Below are 25,211 nucleotides of genomic sequence, written 5' to 3' on the forward strand. Positions count from 1 at the left end.
GTATGTTTTTATTATTTAACTAGACAACACGTGACCCATTGGGTCATTGTTTCAGTTGGGTCATTGTTCAGATACCTAAACAAATCAACAAAATGACCACGGGTGGGCAAAAAAGCAGCAGGAATGGAAGTAATTTCTGACTTCCTGCCTGCTTCCCCACTGACTTTGCTTGTGGGAAGCTGGCAGGGAGAAAGTGAGGAAGCCAGCAGAGAAGGTCACAAGTTGCTCAGGTAAGTCTCCCCCACCTGCGCACCCTCCCCCAGTCCCTCTGTGCTCATGCTGCACCAGCCACTTGCACATCCCCACGTACCTGCCCCAACCTGGACTGCACCCTTGCACACCCTCCCTGACGCTTGCCACACCTCTCAAGCATCCACTTGCACTCTTGTACACCCTCCCTGAGCCACACCACACCTCTTGCCTGTCCCCGCACACCCTCCCCAATCCTCACTGCACCTCTCCTACACCCCCTTACTCCCTTCCCCATCTGGCAGCAGTCACTTACCTGCCTGCTGGCCTTGGACTTGCAATTTCCTGCCTGCTTCCCCGCTGACCTTGCTTGTGGGAAGCTGGCAGGGAGCATCGGCAATCACAATCAGGTTTACGCTTCCTGCCGGCTTCCCCATTGACTTGTGGTAAGCTGTCAGGGAGGGTTGGAAATGATGATCACATGACCACGGCTGACTGCAGCAACGCAGCAGTGCTGAAGTGGCCACAACTTTTCCAAATTTCAATCCCACAGGAGTAATGGGTCCCAGATTTTGGATGCATTCTCTAAGTCAGCCCATTTACCTTGGTCCAAAAATTGTTGCCCTATGATGCACCATTTCATCCAGTTGAAGGTGACAAACAGACACAAGAGTTTTAGTAGTATATAGATATCTCTGCATGGATTCTAATATCTGATCAGGGTCCAAATATGTGACTTGCTCTTTTTATTTTTGTCCTCTCTCCCAGGTGGTATCAAGTGTCCTGTATGCAACTTTGTGTACGGGACAAAATGGGAATTCAACAGACACCTCAAAAACAAACATGGACTTAAATTAATGGAGTATGATGGAGAAGCCAAGTGGGAGGTAAATTCAAGTAGTAACATCTGTTCTAAAATATTGCCTTTTCCCCAAATGTTATGGGAATCAAGGGAAAATTGGAATAACGTTGTCCTATAAAATGAAAAAAAAAAGTACTGCTTCTATGCTGTTATATAGGTAGAGTTATCGAGTGCAAATGAATTGTTCAATGTCATTTATTTCTTTATAATGAAGCCTCATTTCGGGTTGAAGTTATACCTAAGAAATAGGTGGCAATAGCAAGAATGCGTAGCTACATTCCATCACAACTAAAAAACATCAGCCAGTGCATTTCTCTTTTCAAGCTGAAACCTAAGCCAGAACCTACACTTTCAGTTCTGCCAAGTGCCTTCTTATCTGAAGAAGGTAGCTCTCACTTCACTGGGATACTGAATTCAGGTTGGATAGGTATAGTCTTCGGGGACTACTCTTGAAAGAGGATTAGATGTTTTCTTTGGCGCAAAATACACCAGTAAGAAGACATATAAGAGGCAGGTCTTTTGATTACCTGTTATGTACCAGTTGCCTTTCTGGGCTCAGTTGATTCTAAGCACTGTAAGGTGCTTCAAACAGTCTGGGTTCAGAGTATTATGGATCAAATAAGTATCTGTCCAGACATCCAGATCAGAATCCTTCTGTCCATTGTGGAAAGTGGTTTGGTTGCTCAGAACAAGGGGCAGAGTCTTCTATGTGATGCACCCACGTACCCACCCCAAGAAATTGATATTGCCTTCTCTGGGTTAAGTTTATCCTCGTCTGCATTTGGATAACATGACTGTCGGTAAATGAAACATTTGATCTCCTTTTATAGAATTTAACCAAATCTAACCAATTTGGGAAGCGGGATATATGTACCTTTAAAGGCAGGCCATAATAGCATAAAATCCTCTAGTCTAAAATAAAATAAAATCCACTACTCTAAAGTTCTCCTTGTCAGAATGTCCCTTTTGAATCCATTATATTCCATTCAATGTGTTCACCCCAATAAGTTCCATTCTTAGTGGCAGTTGACCCAAATGTAGAACATTATTTTTTATTCATGGTGGCTTTTGTGAATTGCTGCCTCTCAGTGTCCTTATGCAGTGATTAGCACTATACAGATGAATTTATGGGAAGTTTCTTTAGGTTTTCGACCCTTTAAACTAGACCTTCAAGCTTTATTTGAGTAGTTATTTATTTATGTCACATTTATACAGCCGCCCATCTCACACAAAGCGACTCTGGGCAGCACACAGTTAAATAAAATAACAAATAAACAGTCATTATAAAAAGATTAGAAATTATTATTAAAATGAAAACATTATCAAAAATTTTAAAATATACAAACCCCACGGAGAGGGCAGAATATCAATCATAGTGGAGCATCAGTTTGGGGAGCATTCCCCAATTATAGTGGGAACAGAGGTAAAATGGAAGCAGGAAATGCATTTATATCCAAACTCAATGTACAAATTAATGTGCCTATAGTAAAATATTAAATTGGAGCCTTGATTGACAAAACAGCTGAATCTTGGATTCTTAAAAAGGCCTTGGAAATGTGTTATATATTAATTATGTAGTACAGTAATGTTGTGCAAGGCAGTCTTCTTATGGATATTTATTTAGACAGAAGCCCCTTGCATTCTATGGGGATTATTCCTAAGAATGGGTACACAGGACTGCAGCTTCAATTTCCCCCTTGGAAAATAATGAACAAAAAGAACTGCTTTACTGTGAAGATAAATAGAAATCTAAATGACTCTTGTTAACTTAAAAATTAGAACCTCAATTGTTGGTATTTTCAGGCAAAGTCTGGATTGAAAGTAATGTGGTATGTTATAGTTTTCTTCTAATCAAAAGGATTTTGATTATTATTATTATTTTAATCAAATAGGATTTCATGCCTATAATCCTGCTGTTTTTTTATGGCCTTGCACATATCTTTATGCACCCACTAGTAAAATTAATTAGATTGGTAAGGATGAGAGAGAGGACTTATTTGATAACAGTCTTCCAGTTGTGGAACTTGTTTGCACATTACCTTGACAAGTCATTTCCAGATTATTTTTCTGTAAAAAAAAAAAAAGTTTTTTGTTGCTGAATCTTTGCTTCCTTCGTAAATCAAATGATTCTAACTTGTTTCATTGTCAAGGGCCATTGTGTGAAGTTATGCCATTCAGAGGTATATACTTAAGTCTGAATTGTAAGTAGGTATTTTGGCAACTCTGTGATGTGCTTGTCGATTTCTTTTTCTTTTCATTCTGTTCTGCAGCAAACTACAGAAATTTCTGAAGAAACCTCTACACAATACCTTCATATCACCGAAGCTGAAGACCTGCAAGGAACTCAGGCTGCTGTTGCTGCTCTACAGGACCTAAGATATACCTCAGAGAATGGTAAAATGCTCTCCTTAAGGCCAAATGAATACTTTGAAAAACGATGCCTAAATATTATGCTTGAAGTCACGTATAACATTTCAGGGTTCCTTGACGCCTTTCAGTGCTTGCATCTGCCTTATGTTAGTGCAGCAGGAGCATACACCTGAGATCTAGCAGGTGTCTGCTCCTTGGCTTTTTAAAATCAGGTCTGGAGCAGTTTGGAAAAAGGGAAATGCTTGCTGAGGGATGGAACTACCCATTCTGCATCCTTCCCAGTCACTGAATGGCTTCAGGCTTTTTAAAGGAGCACTAGAATTGCCTTTTGCAAGTCAGCCTCTTGGCTTCCTGCTAGTGTTTGGGGCCTCCCAGTGACATCTGGTTGATCATTATGGAGCAGAATGCTAGACTAGACGGGTCTTTACTTGGATCCAGCAGGGCTTTTCTTAACATTCTTAATCTAGTGCCATAGTAGCTTGGAGGTGATTGGAACTGTCATTTAACACCTTTGGAAGATGACAAGTGGAAAAGACAGCATCAAGATTCAACTAATATTGAAGAGGAAATAAAGTGAGAGGGGAAATTTGCACAAGCTCCTGGGGGAAAATTGGAATAAAGTGCCACAAAGCCCCCAAGTAAGAGGAAATAAGTGAGAAAGGAGGGTGGTGAGATATTTAAATCAGAGGACAGGAGGGATTTTCTGCAGAGTGTATTGAGTGGGGGTGTAGAGTGTGCAGTGCAGAAAGGTGAGAAAAGGGAATGAGCTTTGGCGGGAGGTATATCATTAAGTTTGCATCATCATAGCAGTGTTAATGCTTGTTCCCAATCAGGAGGAAGACTTGATGCCACCACAGCTGTCAACATCCTTCAGCAAATCATAGAGCTGGGTTCAGAGCCCCACGATGGTGCTGCTGTTGCTTCTGTGGTTGCCATGGCCCCAGGAACCGTTACTGTGGTGAAACAGGTAACCTTTCTTGTCACTTCCAGTGGAATGCTGTCTCTGGGGCTGGGATCCTGCGGAACCTGGTTTGGGTTCTTTTACCCACAAGTATATTTTTGAGATCCGGAGTAAATTGAGGCCATTGTTCTTCAGCCAAGCCACTCACTTCTGGGCCCAAACTGCAACCCAGTCTTGAGCTGCATTTCCTTATCAAACATTTCCTTCTGAAATGTAGGAATTGTGTACCTGGAAATCAGCATAACTGGTTTCTTGGAAGGCTTGAAGTGAAGAAGTTGTGTTCACTACATGATGTCAAACTATTTGTTGCAGGTACAGTAGTGATGGGCAATCAGTCTAAATAGTGAGTAGGTATCTCGTTCACATGTTATGTTATTTATTTTACTTAGAAACTTATATGGCCCCCTATCTTATGCAAGGCAGTCCTAGGCAACTCACAACAATATTAATGAAAAACAGAATAAATAAAACTGACCAAATCCCACAACAGCACCATGTATCTCAACCACGGCACCACAACATCACATAAACTTTTCATACTCTTACATTTGCTGGACTCACTTCTGCTGTAGCCCAAAGCCTGGGTGAAGAGCCATCCGGGTGACATTATTATTTATCCCTTCCTACTAGTTCAGCATGCCAGCTGTACAGTACTATCTTTGAGACATGGTTAGTAAATATAAGAAACGTGGTTTCTTGGACTGCTAGTTCCTTTCTTGTTCTTCCCCTGTTGCCACTCAGGGCCAGCTTGCTGTGAATATTTTATTTCAAGAGCACTTTAAGCAGTTCACGTGTATGGGGTGGTACGTTATAGGATTGGTAGTGAACACAGCTCACATCTAGAAGTAGCTAACTCTTCTAGATTGATAATGAAAAGCAGGGGAATTTTGCCTCCTGAGATAGATTTGTCTCAACTGGAACGACTGATTATAAAAGCACCAAATGCTAATCAAAGGTCCATTCATTTGAGACTCAGAGAAAGATGAAGCAATCTCCCTTCACTTCTAAAATTGTTGACCAGTATGTTCTGCCCAGTGATGGGAATAACAAAGATGGAGTTATGGGGTTTTTTCCAAAGAACCAGAGCAAGGAGACATAATAACCTCTTCTAAAGATGTTTTAAAGGTTAATTCTGATTATGCTTAAGGGTAGGTTAATTTGTAGTGCCTCCAGTTGATTGACCTTCTTTAGTATTTTGTTTCCTTACAGTGTTCCCAGATCCCGTTTTTATTCCTGATGATGGGGAACTAAACATGCACTACACAGATAAAAATAGTATAAGAGCAATAGTGAATAAAAAGAATTACATGAAATTGCTATACAGTTATTTAAAGCAACAAGGAACTAAACAGACCTATCAGAGGAAAAAAAAAGAGTCCACATGTACCAGTGGAGGGAAAGGTTGTCTTAAAGGCCAATCTTTACTCAGTGCTGCAGCCTGTTCTGCCATCACTGCTGTGGCTTTGGGAAGCCTTTCTCTCTCCTATGGGAGTCTGACTTGGTCCTTTTAATCCTTTTCCATTCCTTTATTTCTTTCAGCACTCTCTTTGCCTTTTCCTTTACCCTCCCCTCAGAGTAATGGTTGGTCTCCAGCTGCTGTGAGAATTGCCTTTCCTCTCCTCCCAGCTGCTCTCCTTACCAGCCTTCTCTGTGTGATTCCAATCCTCCTGCAAATCTTTCTTCATTCCCTCAATCAGTCTGGGTACATCAGCTTCATCATTGTTCAAATGCAGCCGCTAGGGAGGGTGGGTAAATAAATATGTACATACATACATACATACATACATACATACATACATACATACATACTGCTGTTTGAATCAACCTAGAAACAAGTATTGCTGAAAAAGAAGGCCTGTGTCCTACATCCCTCCCCCATCAGGCTTAATGAGGAAGCCATCCGCAATTCACTGAAGGCACTGTTCTTGTGGAGGACATACCTGATCTGTTAAGACTTGGATGGACCACCAGAAAATGGGGCTTTCACATAGGTGTTAAGAGGTTTTCCCCATCCCCTTCGGATGCAAAGGAACAAAGAAGCTTTCATCACTCATAAATTAAAAAGGTTGCAAAGAAGCTTTCATCAGTCATTAATAATAATAATAATAATAATAATAATAATAATAATAATAATAATTAAAAAACTGGAAGATTGTAGCTTGCACATAAAGTACACCTTTGAATAAAGTGTATGTTTGTAGATCCCACAAGTCTGAGGCAATACCATAAGCTGACTGCACTATAAAATGTTGGCTTTTCTTTGGGTTAGACCATTGTGAAAAAGATCCTTCAGTTCATTGTCAAATGACTTCCTCTGCCTTTACAACTTTAAACCATATATTGGTGTTTGTTATTAAAATTTGTTTTAACCACCCAATAGCCAAGTTCTCTGGGCAGTTCACAATAAAACATATTAAAGGATATAACTTGAATAAAAACCTATACGATAAAATCAAATAAAATACAAAATGGAGAAACCATACCAACTAGGCAACAGCAAAGAGGTTATTAAAATCAAACCAGTATAAATTAAAATGCAGTTCAAAGCCAATTAAAAGCCTGGGAAAGTAGAAAGGTCTTCACATGGCACCAAAATGATGTAATGTGGGCACCTGTCAAGCCTCTCTGGTGGGGGCATTCCATAAATGGGGGGCCATCACAGAAAAAGCATTCTGCCTTGTAGAGGCCCACCTCATTCCTTTGGTGGGTGGACCTGGAGGAGGGCCTCATTAGAAGATCCTAAGGTCCAGTAGGTACATCAGGGAGAAGATGCTCCTTCAGGTAATCTTCCTGGAATCTCTTTTTTAAAGGGTTTGTGGACATAATTTTTTTTAAATGAGTTTTATATGCATGAAATTATACATGGAACAATATTTCAATACTTAGGAACTATAATCAGTTTTAGAGAAACTAGCAAAATATAACTTCAGGGTGCCTGATGCTGTGTCACTCAGTAGGGCTGTTCTACCATGGCCAGCAGCTTCAGTTTCAACAATGCCAGGCCTGCTTTCAATCTAGAGAGCTAACAGCTACCAAATCATGTGCAAAGGGCAGGTAAAAGAACTCACAGCCTCTAATGAACATCCATAAACCTATGGTTCCCCTTTTCCTGGCTGCAACTGGCCTCATCAGTGTAGCCTTCCAGCTGCATCATTGTCACCTTTATCTGAGCTTATTTCATTGCTGTTCCCAGGGAGGAACTTTACTTCTTTTCATTCTTAACATCCTGCTAACATTGCTCTGACTCACCTTTACTGTTAACACCACTCATTCAATGTTGTTTGCAGTGGCTAGTAACTCCTGTTCTAGCTGCCCCCACAATCAGTTGGAGGCTTCCCTCCAGGATGCTCCTACAAGGAGCAGAGAAGGCTGGCCCGCTTCCTGCTTTCACTGAGTGACCATGATCAATGCTTTCAGAATGGTCCGGGCACCTTTGCAGCATTTGCCTGCCATTCTCTTCCCAGCTCTCTCTTCTGTTTGTGTTTATATCTTGCTGAGTTTCTTGGCTGTCTGCTGAAAGAGGTGATGAGTCAAGGAATTGAGTTGGCAAGCTGCGAGAACCAAATTACCTGAGATGAAGGACTCGAACAATTCCTGAGCTAGCCTTGCAGAAACTCAATTAAGTTGAGCTAAATAAATGCTTGGGCTATCCTCTGTGTTCTGAAGCTGCTTCACAATATTGCTGAAAAGGACATGTGCCTTCTCTGTAGCCACCCCAGCCCTTTGGAACAGGCCCCCACCTGAGATCTGGCAGGTCCCTACCTGTTTAGCCCTCCAGAAGGCCATGAAGACCTGGGATGGGGGAAGTGGATGTAGAGCTGATGGATGCTGTGGCCCCATCGTGGGGTGTGTGATGCTCCTTGTGTAAGTGATATGATTGTTTTGCTGTGGTTGTGTTGGTTTTGTTGTGCTTTATTTTGATTTTCTTTTCAACCCCCTGCCATTCCACACACAGTCTTTATCAGTGATTAATATGAAGGAAAAGAAACTTCTTTGGATAATACCATCTTGGGGAAGAAATCCATTGGGGAATGGTTGTTTTTTAAATCTCTAATCATTCTAGATTCTTCATTGTTCAATATATGATTTTAAAGGTGGCGGCTTCTGGATGTTTTTGTTGTTGTTTGCTTTTGGGTCGATATTGTGGCATTCCCTTAGCCCTGTGACTTTCAGCTGTCAAACAGATAGACGTGAGGTTCTATGATATATTGGTGTTGTAAGTCTCTGTCTGTACCTTTGTCATCTAACAATCTTTGCAAGCAGAAAGGGAGCTCAGAGCAGTAAGGCAGAAGAAGGGGGACAGATTTCACTCCCCCTCCCACATTCTGAAGGAGATAACTATATCCCATTTAGACCTTCGTCCTAATCACTTGGGATAGGTAAACTCACCTTGAAATATCTTCTTTCAGGAGCTTTTGAAAAAGAGCCAGAGTTTCCTTTTTCCCAGAAGTTTTTTCTCTATAAAATGAGGTTGTGTATCTGTATACGTGTGTGTGTGAGATATTACTCAAATCCCATTCCTTCAGCTCTATTGGGTCTGTATTCTTTTCTTAAAATCCTCACGGCTGGTCCACTCATGTATTCTTTTTTTTTACAGAAACCATTTTTCTTCTCTGTAGCATGGATTTGCTATCCCTGATAAAAATTTCATGCCAGTGGAGTGCAGCAGAAAGGGCAAAGTTTTAGAAGTTCTGCTGAGCCACCAATGTAGAATGCATCGTGCACTGTTTCCGTAGTCATTAGAATACGATAGTTGGAAAGGAGCAAAGGTGCAACTATCACTCTGGGAGTTGGGCAGTTTACAAATTTAATAATACATGTTAAATTAAAGCTAAATGAAGAATAACAATTGCTTAATCTCCTACTATTTAGCAAAGTGGGTTTTTTATGTAGACGCTACCAAGAGAAATTAAAATGGAAGGATACTGTGGTTTGGCAGTAGCAGTCGACCTTTTTTCTCTTTTCTCGGAGACATATAAAAATAACATTTTGGATAGATGGCATTCAGTGGTTCAGTTCATAGGAGCCACGCAGAAGGAGTTTAAACACTGATCTGATTTGACTTGAGCACATCCTGAGAAATACAGCAATTTGTCATGGTAAGAGAATGCAGATAGATGTCCATCAGAGACACAGAACTGAGGAGTCATAGCACTTAATCATTTTTCCTTGAATGACAAAGCTAGTAGAAACATATGGATAAGAGCAGGTAGGAAAGCTGTTAAATTTCTTTATTGGTCATTTTCATTTCAGGAGAACATAAAATTGAATAAGCATTCAGCTTGGTGTCTTTGTACCAAATGAGATTTTGGTTTCCGCTCACTTTTGTGTCAACCACATTCTTATTCATCTTTGTTGCCATGTTATTTATTTGCACGCCTCGGCTGCGTTTAAAATTATACATGGCTTTCAACTGAAAAAACGGCCAATTTGAGCATCCGTTCAGGCTACATTATCCTTGCTTGCAGGTCTCACTGCACCTAATATCCCTCTATCCCAAGCAATCAGATTTGTTGCCACGGGGATCTTGTATGTGCTGCAGAGTGTCATTTGCAGGATAAATTACAGGTCTGTTCTGTGATGTTGTAACATTAAGCACCTCCTTGGCTGCCATATAACAACAGTGTTGACAATTCACTGCCAGTGAGTAATCTGTTTGTACCAAGTCAAGGGTGTGGGGGGGGGGGAACACTATCCTCTAATTTCAGCGCCCCATCTGTAACTGTTTGGTTACCTGTTTAGATCCTGTGCTGTAAATGGTTACAAATGTGTTACTTGCAGATTTCTAAATTAAGCCTGTTGATTGCGCAACTTGCAGGCCCATTGCCTCTTTAGATCTTTCTCTCATTTTGTCCCCCATTTCTTGGTTAAGGATGGTCTGCCAAAAAGAATATTGTCAGCTGAAGGTCTTTATGTTACATGGTGCGGAAATGCTGAAATTACTATGTACAGTATGTCTTTCACAGATGATTAAAAAGAGTATGGATGGCAAACTTTGAGCTTTCTTTAGCTGAGCATTAGGTTTTTGTGAAAGAATCATTTGATTCACCTAACCCAAAACTCATCAGTGGCCAACATTTGCCAACATTCATGGATGGATGCTGTCTTCTGAATCACCCTCTAAGGAGCAGCTGTAGAAAAGGAGGATTTCCCTTTTGCCCAGGCTAATGAGCACCAAAAATGCCAGGGATTGTCCCCTGTCTTTAACATGGAATTCTGGGATTAAGTGAGGCTTTATCTTGATCCAATAACGCACTTATTGTTCACTGTTATAGTAGGCTAAGGTGACCAGATCAAGCATCATGTAACTATTGGCATAATGTTATTGTATGTACTGGAAACTAAACTGCCCAGAAAAACACAACTGAAGATGCAATTACTGAGTGTAACTTGACATCTTCAGCAAAAAGACTCAATCATCCTATCTTTAGGTGCCAGTAAATCTGGAATCTTTTCCAGTGTTTGTTTCCAGAACAAGGCTTCAGTGCTAGAACAAGCTATTCTGGGAATGATTCATTAGGGAGTCTGCGTTCTTCAATTAACACAATTAGAGCCAAGTGGCTTAGTCGGTTCTTCCTTGCTCGCTCATTTAATTTCTCCTTTCCCTAACCCACTGATACTATTTTTATCGGAGACAGCATATACGGACGCAAGCCACTATCGCTGCTGTCCTGTAATACATTCAAATAATTGTGATGTTAGCAAAGAGATGGGGAGAAATTAGTTGAGTTGCCATGGGTATGCAAAATTAGAAATTCTATAATAACAAACGTGTGAACCAAAGCGCAGCTATCGCTCAACATTTGCATTTCTCTGGATATTTTTTCACAGCTCGCCTACTGTCCCCAAACAGTGTACCAAGGTACCCTACGGCACTTCAGTGAACTCACTAACAGTTCCATTGATTAAGTGCAGTAGTCAGATACCAAGGCCCCTTTGAGTTTGCTGCAGCGCCTCAGGACGCCATGGCGCACAGTTTGGGAACCACATTTCTAAACAAACAATGTAAATAAAATGTATATATAGAGAGAAAATAAAGTGCAAAAATGCATTGTATTAGGTAGCATTTCTTGCAAACATGTATATAAGGCAAAATTGTATTTCTAAGGAGAAATGTACACAGTCTATATGATTTTTTAAAGAAAATTGAAACTAACGAAGGCATACAGTGAGCCTGCTGAAAAATCAAAAGTTGCAAGAAACTACAATCCAGTCGTCTATCAGTAGCAGCAAACCAATATATTAAGTTCAACAAGAAATGTTTGAATTCTAATAACTGTATTCACAAAGATCAATCAAATCATTTGATTATCGTTACATTTATTTCTTCATTGTCGCCTTTTGGGTAGAGATGCACTGGCTTTAATAGCTTCAAACTGATTATCCTTCTCTGAGTTGAATCTACCCATCCAGCAAGATCTGGGAGAGAGGATTGCTTAGAGTCCCTCCACTAAGAGAATGACACCTTCAGGGATCTTGGGCTTCTTGATGATGGCTCCTCTCCTTTGGAACAGATAATCCCCAGATATTGTTACGCTCTCCTTATTATATTTTTGCAGAGCAGTAAAAACATAGCTTTTCAAAAAAGCATTTGCAGATGATTCAGATTATGCTACCCCTGTCTAGTGGTGCTTCAGATTGGTTAATTATATTGATTGATCATGTGCCATCGAGTCATTTTAGACTCCTAGCGACCACATAGATTTTTTTTCATGATGATCAATCCCTAACCTGTTCTTTCAAGTCTCCCAACAATGCACTCATCACCACTTTAACTGAGTCCATCCACCTTGCTCCTGGTCATCCTCTTCTCCTCTTTCCTTCCACCCTTCCCAGCATCAGAGCCTTCTTCAGAGAGCTAGGGTCTTCGCTAATGTCCAAAGTAGAGTAATTTGAGCCTGGTCACTTGTGTCTTGAGTGAGAACTCTGGGTTGATTTGTTCAACGATCCATCAGTTTGTTTTCTTGGCAGTCCACAGTATTCTCAGGAGTCTTCTCAAACACCAAAGTTCAAAGGCATCAATACACTTCCTATTCTGCTTCTATAGATGTTGCTTTAATCTTCTTGTATTAATATTGTAATCTATTCAATATCCAGAAATGGGGTAGCATATAAATTGGATGGATGGATGGATGGATGGATGGATGGATGGATGGATGGACGGACGGATGGACGGACAGACAGATCTTTATTGTCAGTCATGCCAGGAGCTGGGTGCCTGTTCTCACTACAAAGCTCCATGCCCCATAGTCTTGGCATTATTGCCTCCTCAGCAAGAGCCTTTGGCCTCACTGACTTTCAGAGGATGCTCAGTGTCAAGCCTAAAACCTTGGGGCAAGTTGAATGGCTCACACCAGACTTTGCTTGCTTGCTTGCTTGCTTGCTTGCTTGCTTGCTTGCTTGCTTGCTTGCTTGCTTGCTTCCTTCCTTCCTTCCTTCCTTCCTTCCTTCCTTCCTTCCTTCCTTCCTTCCTTCCTTCCTTCCTTCCTTCCTTCCTTCCTTCCTTCCTTCCTTCCCTCCTTCCCTCCTTCCCTCCTTCCTTCCTTCGTTTTTATGGCCAAGTGACTCTGGGCTACTTACTGGTGGTTAAAACATTAGAGTACAAATTAATCAGTAAAAACATACTACACTGGTGGCAAATAATTCACATAACATTCAACCAAAAAGGGGCTCATGTAACATCTTGGCCCAGTGCTTGGAGGAATAATCATCTCGACAAGGCCTCCCTAAAGACCAGCAGGGTCAGGGCCATCTGAATCTCAGTGGGGTGTTCATAAATGTAAACATTTTACTGACCCAGATGACCAGGCGTGGAACACGTAGAGGAGCAAATTAAAGTTAGCATTGCTGTTGATCCCAGTTCATTATCCATTAACAGACCATCCTGCTGTAAGTTGGCTTTGGTACAAAGTTTCAGTACCACTTTCAGTTTTCTGATTCCAGTACTTCATAAAGAGATTCCTAATATAAGGTAATCATCCTTGGTGGGCAAGTAGATTGAATCCTTTTCACAAATTCAGGGAAATTTGGGGAGTACTTACCAACATTATTTTTTTCCCTCAGTTTTTGGGTATAGGCATTCTTCTGTGTCTGGGCATTTTACAGCCTCTTCTCCAATGCTACACAGCGACAGTATTTTTCAAGACAGGACTTTATGAGACATGGACCCCCACGGAAGTAACGGTGGCCCTGCTGTCATAAACAAGCCCTTATCTGCATGTAAAGAGTAAGGAAGAAGACTTTGACAGAAATATGGAGGAGCTGTTGTTTAGGCCAAAGGGGCTAAAGCATGTATTAGTCCAGAACTGCCAGATAACATTTAAAAGCAGCTCAGACAGATACTTCCCTGATTCACTGAACTGTAAGAAGAAGGAGGAGGTACAGCACAATCAGACTTGCAAGATTATGTCATAATAGCCAATCTAAAACAAAAAATTAGTATTAGCCTTTTTATGGAGTTGATTTTCTGGTGTGGTCCATCTAGCGGGGCTGACACTGCAAGAGTGCTTCTCAAATTAGGGGTCTGGTTGCCTCTTGGATCACTTCAGTTGTGTCAGACAATTCTAGGGCCAGCACCATTCACAGGCCATAAAACTTTTCTGATTGATCTACCAGTTTAGGAATATTCCATAAACCTTGTGATTCTGCCACCAAGTCCATTTAAGAAGGTACAGTTGAATTTGGCAGTAATTCCAGCTCAATTCACTCAGCCCTCCTCAGATGACAATGATTATCAATTGGTGTCCTTCTTAGCCTCACAATCTCCCTCCAACTGCTTTTTGAATGTGATAGGATACCAGATTCCATTCTAGCCTTCAGAAAGCATCAGGGCCTATAGGACCCCTTCTAAAGATCAACAATTAAAATAGCTGTAGATTCAGATGCAGTTATAAATACAGCTATAGAATTAGCAAGTACAGATACTTGTTTCATCACATCAGCAGATTGACTTCTATATGCAAGCCCTGATCTGATTATAGAAGCTTGTTGTCACAATCAATCAATCATTCATTCATTCATTTGCTTTATATAGTTGCCCATCTCACACAAGTGACACTGGGAGGTTTAAAACACACAAACCCATCACACATAATCCCCCAGCGCCCAAGGATAAACAGTGAATCCTCTCGCCATTAATAGTAACAGAGCTCATCTGTCCACCTGTCCCAAATGCCTGGGTAAACAGCCAGGCCTTCAACATCTTGTAAAAGACGAACAGGGTTGGAGACATCTGAATCTCCAGGGGGATGCTGTTCCATAGGACAGGTAGTGCCATTGAGAAGGCACAACTCCAGGGTCCAACAAGATGGCATTGTTTGATAGAAGAGACCCAGAACATACCCTCTCTACTAGATTTGGTGGGGCAAGCAGAAACAATAGGAGAAAGGCAGTCCTGCAATTAGCCTGGCCCTATGCCATGGAGGGCTTTATAGGTGGTGACCAGAACCTTGAATTGCACCCAAAGCCAACTGGGAGCCATTGCAGCTCGTGGAGCAGCAATGTTCCATAGGCGTAATGAGGAACACCAAAAAAAATGCCTGTGGCATTGCATTCTGGACTAGCTGCAGCTTCAGAACGCTCTTCAAGGGCAGCTCCGTGTAGAGAGTAATGGGGGAAGTGACGGGAAACAGGAGGTGAAAAACGGGAAGTGACCAAGGCATGAGTTACCATGAGCAGGGCCCCCCAGTCAGTACAAACATTTGCTTAATAGTACACATTTTGCAGGCGGGCCTGTGTCAACAGACATCCGTCTTAGGTAGAATCTGAAGTCTTTTCATGCTGTCTGTAAATTATTGTAACAGAGTCCTAGGAAACATGGTAAAGAATTATAGACATTTGGCAGCAGTAAATGCCATGATGTAAAAAGTAATTTTCACCCCCATCCTGTTCCAAACACAGTACAGGAACAATTTATTGTATCTTTACCTTAGCTGCATACCTGAAAATTCCCGTTACTGCCTGACCAAGGTTCTTGTTTCAGCCTTGCCAAATCCACTTAGTGGAAAATGCAAAAGGGAGAAGATATATAGCCCAAGAGAGCTTCAACTTCTTATAGAATCTGTTTCATCAGGAAGATGATGTGTGGCTTTTAAAAATATAAGGGAGATGTAGAGAGTCAGCTTGGAAAGTGCATGTCTTGTATAGTCAAGGAAATAAGAAACTTTAGCAGGATACCTTCACTGCAGATGTGAAGTGCTGAAGGGGATGGGTTAATCTTCAGACTTCTTAAATTATATATATTTTTTCCATTTTTAAATTTACTTTTATTGCTACATTATACCAAAAGAAAAAGAAAAGAAACAAAAATTACTGTAAGTAGTGCAGTGATGCAGAATGCAGGGACCAGACTGCTGGTGGGATAACCCCACCATAGCAGAAATAGCACCTGTTCTAAAGTCACTGTACTGGTTACTAGTAGGCTTTCAGGCCCAATTAAAAGTGCCAGTCACCACCTGCAATGCCTTATATAGCACAGAATCTGTAGGATATCTTGGGCAAGGCCTTGTCTGAATTATATCTGCCTGTCCAATCCAAACATCTTGAGTGAGACTGTTAGAATCCCCGTCCCTCAAGAAGTTCATGGGGTGACAGCTAGGTGATGGGTCTTCCCCATCTCCCCCATGCCTTGGAACTTAGCCCCATCTTTTCTTGCATGCTGCAAGCTTGTTAAAATTGTACTATTCCAACACATCTTTGACCCTAGTTTATGGTGAGCATCCATCATAGGTAGTGTTGTTACGTGTCATTGTTATTTTTCATTAGTGTACTTACCTAGTCATTTGTGCTTTGCTGTCCAGCGCCCAAAATCTACAAATACTGTAAAATAAATAAAGTACAAAACTATGCAGAAAGAGACACACACACGAACACACATACACACGCAAACACATTCACAAGAGGCCTAAAACAGCCAAATGGCAACACCTCTTGACTTCTTAATCTCGACCTGACACATTAGCAGATTCTGAAACTCCCAAATTACTTGTTGCATTGAAAAGTGTCTGAGAAGAGTTTAAATCTTTGGTTGATTTTTGTAGACAGTTGAAAATTCTTACTAAAATATTGTTAATTTTGCAAGGGATTTGGAAGAAAGAGTTGGACTGCCATGTTTTAACAAATCAACACTCTTGCCTTTTAAAGAATGGTAAACATGTTTCTTATGATCTTCAGATGACAGTCTCATCTTCATCAAAACATTCTTTTTCATCAAGTTTACTGAGTAAATCAATAGATGTTTAAGAAGGAATGAGTGTCAGTATTTTCATGCTAGAAATAAAACGTGATGGAAGGGATGTTGACATACTTAATTTGGGTTTGCTCTCTGGTTGTCACATTTTGGTTTAATATTCACATTATTATTAATAGGATTTTGAGAAGAGAAATAAGGCTTAAAGATGTGGATGTGATGCTGAATTACATGCCGAAAAATTGGAAGTTATCAATTTATGAGGAATTTTGCACTTACAGAGTTTGGAGTGTACGTGATCATTTTGCCTTTTTAGGAAAAAAAAAATACAACTCCAGACTTAAAACTGTAGATTGAAGAAATATGTTCACTCTCAGGTTTAGATTGGCTTTCTTTTGATGTAATGGAAAGAAGAATCAATATGACTCAGTGTGAACAAGTTTTAAGTTGTTGTTTAAGTATAATTGAGTTTTTACATACCTATTGTTGAGTCTTTGTATGTGTTTATACACAGAGGGAGAAGAATGCCCCAAAAGGTAATTATTACTAGTGGTGGTGGTGGTGGTGGTGGTCACACAGTCAGCCAGATGTTTAGACTGGATTTGGCATTTTTATCCACCTATTGAGACCTTCCCAAGGACCTGCAATAGGCAGATGTTGTTTGACGGTGTTAAAGGTATCATCACAGGATGTGAGCTTTTCCAAGTAAATGGACTGATGGTGATTTTGTCAATGCCGATGGTCTTCAAGTGGTGCTCCAGATGTTTTGGGATGACACCCAAGGTGCCTATTACTCTTGGTACTATCTATGCTTTCTTTTGCCACAGTCATTCTATTTCTATTTTTAGGTCTTTGTATTTTGTGATTTTCTCCAGTTCACTTCTGCTGTCTCCAGGCATTGCAATGTCCACTATCCAGACTTCTTTGTTTTTCTTATGAACAGTTGTTAAGTCTGGGGTGTTGCATGGCAGGTGCTTGTCTGTTTGAATTCTAAAGTCCCAGAGCACTTCAGCTTCTTCATTTTCTATAACTTCGTCTGTTTTGTGATCCCACCAGTTCCTGCTTGCAGGCAAATGGTATTTCTTGCAGATATTCCAATGCACCATTGTTGCTACTTTGTCATGCCATTGTTTGTAGTCAGTCTGTGCAATCTTCTTGCAGCAGCTAACTAGGTGGTCCACTGTTTCTTCAGCTTCTTTGCAGAGGTGGCGGTATTATTATTATTATTATTATTATTATTATTATTATTTCTTCTATGCCACCTGACCCTCAGTGACTCTTGGCAGCTCAACAATTAAACGAAGAAATTACAATAAAATCAGTGAAACATAAAGATAAAAGATGGCAAGTGCAATGAAGCAAGGGGTTTCACTTTCCCTCGCCAAAGGCCTATGTGAAGAGTCAGGACTTCACAGCTCTTCTGAACAACGACAGAGTAGGGGCCTTCCAGATCTACAGAGGAGGAGCCTAGGGAATGATGTCCCCCCCCCCCCATTAACAGTGACTGGAACCAGCCCCAGGGAAAGGAAGGGAACCACCATAAAACAGTGCCCCCAATCCCCAACCCGTGGACCTGGCTCAGAAGGATACTGTGGTCAATCGTATTGGAACCTGCTGAGAGATCAAGGAACACAAGGATGGCCTTCCCAGTTCTGCCACAGGTCATCAGCAAGTGCGACCAAGTCTGTCTCAGTACTAAATCCTGGCCTGAAACCTGACTGAAGTGGGTCTAGATCATCCCTTTCCTGTGGCTTGATTGATCTTGGCTTAGCATGTTACATGAATTGTGATTTTCAAATGTTGGTTTGTGGCTGAATGCATTGTGAGGATTGATCCAGATAATGGCTTTTTTGTTAAACTATGAAACCATAGCTTAGTAGATATGAGAACCCAACATGACAGAACTGTAATTTGAGCTGAAGATGTCTTACTTCTGTTGAACTGCACATTTTGATTCTGGTTTTTATTACTGGTTTTTAAGAGTTGCATTAGCTCTCTAGGAGAAATGGACATTGAATAGGGCTTGTCCAACTGGACCCTTCCAGATATACTGAATTTCAGTTCCCTGAATTTTGAGCTGGGCAAGACTAAGGTAGATCGGCGACCATTAGCCATGGTAGAGAAATTACTAGAGTTCAAAATCTCAATTCCTGAAGAAGTCTGAAGGTCAGTTAGGAAAAAGGGGAGATGATATTAGATGGATCTTCCATTTGATCTAGCAGGACAGCTTTTACGTTCTTCAGAGAATAAAAATAAAACAATTTGGGCCAGGGTGACCAGCTGATCCCTCACGCAAAACTACCATGTAGATAATTTATTTCACTTGTCTGTTTATGTGAATATTTATCTACATTATCTTGTGCCATTTTTTATTCTGCAACCTAATTAGCTTCTTGGTTTTTCATATTCATCTGAAAGACAGGACATCCCAAAGTAAGTTGATATAATGAACAGGAATGTCCATCAGAGGTAGAATTCCTTCTCCGGAGCAGCTCATCTGTTGGTCTATCACTCTGACATGTCATGTTAGATTTTCTGGAGCATCCCATGTTTCTCCCCCTCTTTCAGATTCAATTAAACTGAATCTAGGCCTCAATAAAAGATACGCATTCTCTGAGCCCCCAAAGAAGCCAGCCTAAATCAATGTTATGGTATAGCTAGCTTGGCATGAACTGGTCTTCTGTTGAATATAGGCATATCATATAACAACCCTTTTGGCACAAAATTATTATATTTATCCTCTGAAAATTAAATAAATAAATGATTGTTCTCTTCCTTTTCATGCTCCATTTGCTGCTGTTGTCTCAGAAAGAAGGGAGCCTTGGACCATTCAATATTTTCATTATCAGTCTGCTGGATGCTTAATTGATGTATAGTTGCATTGCTGGGGCAGCTGTGTTTTAAGATAATCTGTTTTGGGAATTACACATCTGTGTGGGAAGAAATCCATAGTATAAACTGGTTGAAACTTTCTGAGTTGCCTGGTTGTATCAGGTGCTTTAATTATCTTTGCAAATTGCTGTTCCCTTCTGGCAGGTGGTCATGGGAGGCAAGAGGACTCTCCAGCACCAGCTGCTTAATAGAAAGTAGCGGAGAGAGAGAAATGGTGTCACAGCATGTGTTTGGAAGAGTCTGTGATTTAGTCCAGGGGTTGGAAACTGAACTGCATGCAACAGAAAATACAAAGACTTTGGTGGATTGGAATCTGGGCAGAAGCTTTCTCCTCTTAACCTTGTCTTTTTGAATGTAAAAGGAGGGAGCCAATGATATCTCCCCTCTTTCTCCTATATGAAGAAAAACATGGACCTGCAACAGATAGGTGATGGAGGAGGAGAAGTTTTGGGGAGAGGGAAGTGTCTTTCTAGAAGCCCCGTGGACTGGACACTATGGACCTGTAGTTCCTCGTCTTTGATCAAGGGCCATTAATGTTTAGTTGTAGAGTTGGTTTTAGTACTAAAATGGTTTGGGTTGCTCCAGTTACTGCTGGGGTGACAAGGGGACTAGAGATTTGTTCTCTTTGATATTTTGGTAAAAAGCCTTATATAAGATGCTTAAATACAGTCTAGCCTAAACTCTGGTCAATATGGATACATTCCCTTGTGCTTGGTGTGGAATACTGAAGTGTGAGCAGGATCCAGATATGTAGAGGCTCATCACCAACGGTTAAACCAGTGGCTTCTGGTCCAGAGAGGGAAATGTGTAAAGAAATAGAACTCTTCTATCATTGTCTAGAATCTGCAAAGCTATCTGGTTCCATAACTAGCTGTGGAACCTTTGAGAATGTGTTTCTCTTGGGTCTTTCATGGCTCATCTTTTACCATAAGCTGGTACCATCCAGGACACCCTGAGTCACTCCAGTTCAACTGCCATGTAATAAAGGTCCACTGGGAACCCAGTAAACTTTTTTGGGGGGATGGATTGTTCATAAATGGCAGTTCCAGTACATGCCCAAACTTGATTTAACAGCCCACCATCAGTCAAGCAGGCAGTTCTGGTCTATCATTTCCCTGAAGTGTACACTACTGAAATCTGAAGCCATTAATTGATAAATTTTGGGTTAGGCATCTGGTCTTACCAGTTTTGTTCCTCTTAATCAGTGTTTCTTTGCTGGCTGGGGAATTCTGGGAGTTGAAGTCCACACATCTTAAAGTTGCCAAGGTTGAGAAACACTGCTCTTAATTGTCACTGTCGTGCATGCTTGGGCAACTGGGGTTCAAGCTAAGAAGCTTTTTTTAACTTTCCCATTGTTCTGACAGGTGACCGAAGAGGAACAGTCAGCTAATCACACAGTGATGATTCAGGAAACGTTGCAGCAGGCTTCGGTTGAGTTGGCTGAGCAGCATCATTTGGTTGTCTCCTCGGATGATGTGGAAGGAATTGGGACTGTGACAGTTTATACTCAGGGGGGAGAAGCCTCAGAACTGATTGTTTATGTGCAGGAAGCCATGCAGCCTGTGGAGGAACAGGCAGAGGAGCAGGAACAATCTGGACAGAAAATCTAGATAAAATCCTCCAGCCAGGTAAGCCTTCTGGCACGGCTAAATTAAAACACATGTTATTTCCCAATGTATATTTGACAGCAGGCCTAAAAGATGCTTCCTGTAGCTCCTAGTCCATTGTGTGCTTCACTACTGGTAGATGTGAGGGTGGCAGTTGATTGGACTAATGGCTTTTTGCCAGGAGATGTTTTGATACATACTGAGCCATAATCAATTTCTTTTTTTAAAAAAATGGCCTTTTTACACGAATCCCCTTTCCATTTCTCCCAAGGAACTCAAGAAATCACAAGCTATTATTACACCGATACAGATACAACGTATGCCTTCAGGGATAAAATATACTGAACAACATCAGTGTGAGAAGACCCAAGCCAAGAAGGAGAGGTGATCGTCGGTGAATTGCCACAGGGCTCGATAAAGCTATCTGGGTGTGTTATATGCACTTTAAGAAAATGGTAGAGTTCAAAAGACTCTTTTAATCACAGTTTAGAAAGCTTATCGAGAAGGCAGAAGGACAGCAAGGCAAAACAAAAGGCTACACCATGAAGCTGCTTCTAAGAATAAGCTCCATATTGAACCTTCTTGATGATATCCACCCAACAGCTGGAAAAACAACCATCCATTGGCTAACCAGGGTCACTCGTTCCCCAGCTTGCTTCTAGATGGGTTTAGAAAGAGTCAGCATTTTAATCTTCTAAAGGAGCTTTGCTTTGCGTGCTTTCAAAAACCCAAGAACATTTTTGAGTTTTCAAAGACTCAAGAATGTTATCTTAAGAAAATGTGTTCTTAAGATACACGCATCTTTTAATTTCACACACACACCCATTTCCCAAGCATGCCAGATACAGAACTCCTGCCACTGTTCTTGTTTCAGATGTCTGGCTCCTGTTAGAATGGAAGTGTTTTACTATTACCATGTATTTTGGGCACATGCATTGAAGATAATTTGAGAGGGCAGAGGAGGTTCTAACAATCCATGAAGCTTAATTTTGTTTTTCCTCCTGGTTTCCCTTTGCAAGATTATAATATTTTCAGAAGTATAAAAAATGTGGACTTTTTTAGAGCTTGGCCACTGTATTTTAGATTAATGTTCATGCTACAGGGTTATGTTTCTCATAATATATAATGAATGCAATTTTGAGGCATAGAGAAGTAATTTAACATCAAGAAAACTGCGAAAGCCAGAATGATAAAGTGGTATTTGGGGTCCTGTTTTCCTTGTCTGAGAAATGTTGAACATTTTCTTCACTAAAAGCACAGCTCAGTAGCCAAAGCTCAGATCCATTATTGTTAATCTGTCTTTATAAAACTAAACAAATTTGCCGTGAGATACATTGGCCATTCTGACGGCATCTTATGGGAGTTATGGTCATATCACATCAAGAGGCCACCAGGGCTGATCTACAGAAAGCCTAATCTTTTCTATGCCTTCTTGAAGAATGGGGTAAATATATTTTAGGAGTCTACAGCAAAATTACAACAATAAGAACCTTGGCAGTAGTTCTAAGAGGTGGCCCCCAGTGGGGTGAACATTCTGCAGTTGATGAAGAAAAGGGAGTAGGATTTTGAGCAAGATTGTTTCCACATGGCCAGTCATTCTAGTAAGGCTGTCTAATGGGATGTTGCTTCTCAATTTGCTTTGGGGAGGAGAGAGAAGATACGTTGTGACTGACACCCAGTCAGAGCGCACATAAGAAGAGCTTGCCCTTCAGAATCTAAGGAACAATGCTAGCTTAATGAACAGGTCATGATAAAACTTGAGATTGATTATTTTTATTCTGAGGGAGAAAGATAAAGGGGAAAAAAAAAACGAGGAATAGCCTGACTTCCCTTTTTCTGCTATGAATTTTTAAATTATCAAAGCACATATTTGTGATTATGAACAGAAATTATGTCATCTGATACATGAAATAGCTTAGAGTTTAACTCTTGTGATCAAGTCTAAGGACTTGAATAAACTTACATCAAATAAAATGGAATTTTAAAATGTACATAATACAAGTTTTAAAACCTGGTGGGCAGCCTTTTTTGAGAGGAGGAATTCCCAGACCCTGTGCCCAAGCATACTGATGACTCAGTTGACGACTCAGTTGATTTCCCTGTGGTTTTGGCGGAAACAGAGAATAAAACACTTGGGTAATCCCTCGATTAAACTTAATGTGTTTTTTAAAAAAAAAAAAGAAAAAGAAAAACAGCATCAATAAACAAGAATTTAAATAAATTCTTTATACCTCCACATTATTTATTAAATTAAATTATTAAATTTATTGAATGCATATGCCACTGAATCATTCAGAGTCCTGGTGGCTTACAGGAAGAGACAATAAATAAAACATTCCTGGTAAAAAGAAAAAAACTACAGTAAAACATCCACAATAAAAGAAAAAGAAAAAGAACCCACAACTCCCAGAACACCAGAATGCATAGCAACTCCTAAGAAGTCAAAAACAGAATTACTAGGTGCAATACAAAATAGAAGCATAACCAGCGTGGCTAAAAGGTAAGCCTTCGCTGACTTCCAAAAAAGGCCATAACCTCATTGAGTCCGTCATCCCTCCTCAAAATATTCAGCATCCAAGAGTTGCTTCCCGCTGCCTTAAATCCTTAATATACAGGAGAGAGCTTCGGAGCACCAAAATTCATTTTTTGCTACAAGTGAAATCTGTATCTCTGCATTTTTGCGTCAGGTGATGCCATTCCCATCAGGCAAAGTAAAGTTGGCTTTAAGTGATGCATTACTCATGTGCACCTTTGAGCTAGATTCTGGGAAAAGGAGGAGGAGGAAGAGGAAAGGGAAGTCATTGGGAACAAAAGTGGTTTGTAACTATAATTTGGTTCATAAAAAACACAGAAGAGTCACCCTTTAGTCACTGCAGCATATATGAAATAAAACTAGTATTACTGGCTTATAAATATCCAGATATATGCTTTAAAAATAACTAGCTTCCCCTGGAAGCTAAAAATTGTTTTCCTGTACCTGCGTTTAGTAACTTGAATTGATATCAAGTATTGCTGTATTAAATTAATTCTGCGAGAGAGATGGATAATGGATTCTGAATAAAAACACATACCTCTGAATATATGAATTGATAGCGCCATTCCCTGGAGCACTTCAAATTAAAAATTAAAACCTGTTCATTTGTGATTTTAAAAGAGAAGTAATGTTCATGGCTTCCTAAAAATTCTGTTATATGTTGCTATCATTGCAAAACCTACTCTGTGGGCCCTAAGGACTGTCTTGTTAATATGTAAAAAAAAATGTTTCATGGCTTTAATTGTAAATTATCTCTGACTCGAATAATTGTACATACAGGAAATAGAAAGCAGGAGGAGATCTGTAATATCTGTAGCAGCAGCCCCCAAAACAAGAGTGTGCATGATTTCAGTTGGTTGGAGCATGCCCGGGAGATTATCAGTGATGTGCATATAAGGAACAACTTCATCATGTACATCCCCCTTACCTTAGGAGGGAGTGTCCAATATATATATGGTCTATAAACCTTTGATTTTTCCCCTCCCTTTAAAATCCAACAAGCCAATAAATTCTTCTCAAAGTCTCCTGTTGCTTGAATATTAGTCATCATGCCATTGTGAACTTATGTTTTTGCATGGGGTGGAGGTGGTAGAGAGGGGTCAGGAATGTGAAGTCTTTGAAAGGTGACTTGGCAGTTAAATGAGTCCGGTGTGCTGCAGACACTGATGCAAAGCATAACAATGAACCGATGAACGTTAACATTGGAAAGGAACATCATGCTTTCTACGATTACTGGTTTTCGTCCCTACGTTCCAGATGGCGTAGAGTTGAACAAGCATGCTAAAAGTATTTTAGAAGATGGGCTTAATGGTCAAAGAAATTCCTCCTCCCTGTAGCTTAAAGTCTATTTTTCAGACTTTATTTTTCAATGACTTTTTTTTTTAGAGAGAAGAATAGATGCAGGGAAAAAGTGAGATTTAGGGAAAGGGGTACAAAGTAGCATCTGTATCTAATGTGCTTAGAGGACCCAATGCTCCAATTAAATTTCCATCCTGCACGCAAAGTCTGAGCTTCTTAATAACAATTAATTAGGCCATTCCAGGAAAATTCACACTAGTATCAACAACCAGTTGAACGTTCAAAACCTTTTTGCATAAGCTGATGGAGAG

At 40.5% G+C, this 25,211-nt stretch overlaps 1 protein-coding gene across 2 annotated transcripts in view; it reads left to right on the plus strand.

Moving 5' to 3' along the window:
* The window catches only part of ZFAT (zinc finger and AT-hook domain containing), a 142,450-nt gene extending 117,825 nt beyond the window's left edge, over positions 1-24,625 (plus strand). For both annotated transcript variants that reach the window (XM_088148946.1, XM_088148945.1), the window contains exons 13-17: positions 958-1,076; positions 3,322-3,445; positions 4,255-4,388; positions 20,826-21,089; positions 21,340-24,625. In XM_088148946.1, coding sequence (XP_088005072.1) covers positions 958-1,076; positions 3,322-3,445; positions 4,255-4,388; positions 20,826-21,071 — 623 coding nt within the window. In that variant the 3' untranslated portion in view covers positions 21,072-21,089; positions 21,340-24,625. The remainder of the gene's footprint in view (positions 1-957; positions 1,077-3,321; positions 3,446-4,254; positions 4,389-20,825; positions 21,090-21,339) is intronic.
* Positions 24,626-25,211: the final 586 nt, after the last annotated feature.

This window comes from Python bivittatus, unplaced genomic scaffold (assembly GCF_059951505.1).
Source record: "Python bivittatus isolate LINGU-HERP-01145 unplaced genomic scaffold, Pbiv_v1 ctg000590_np1212, whole genome shotgun sequence".
NCBI lineage: Eukaryota > Metazoa > Chordata > Lepidosauria > Squamata > Pythonidae > Python > Python bivittatus.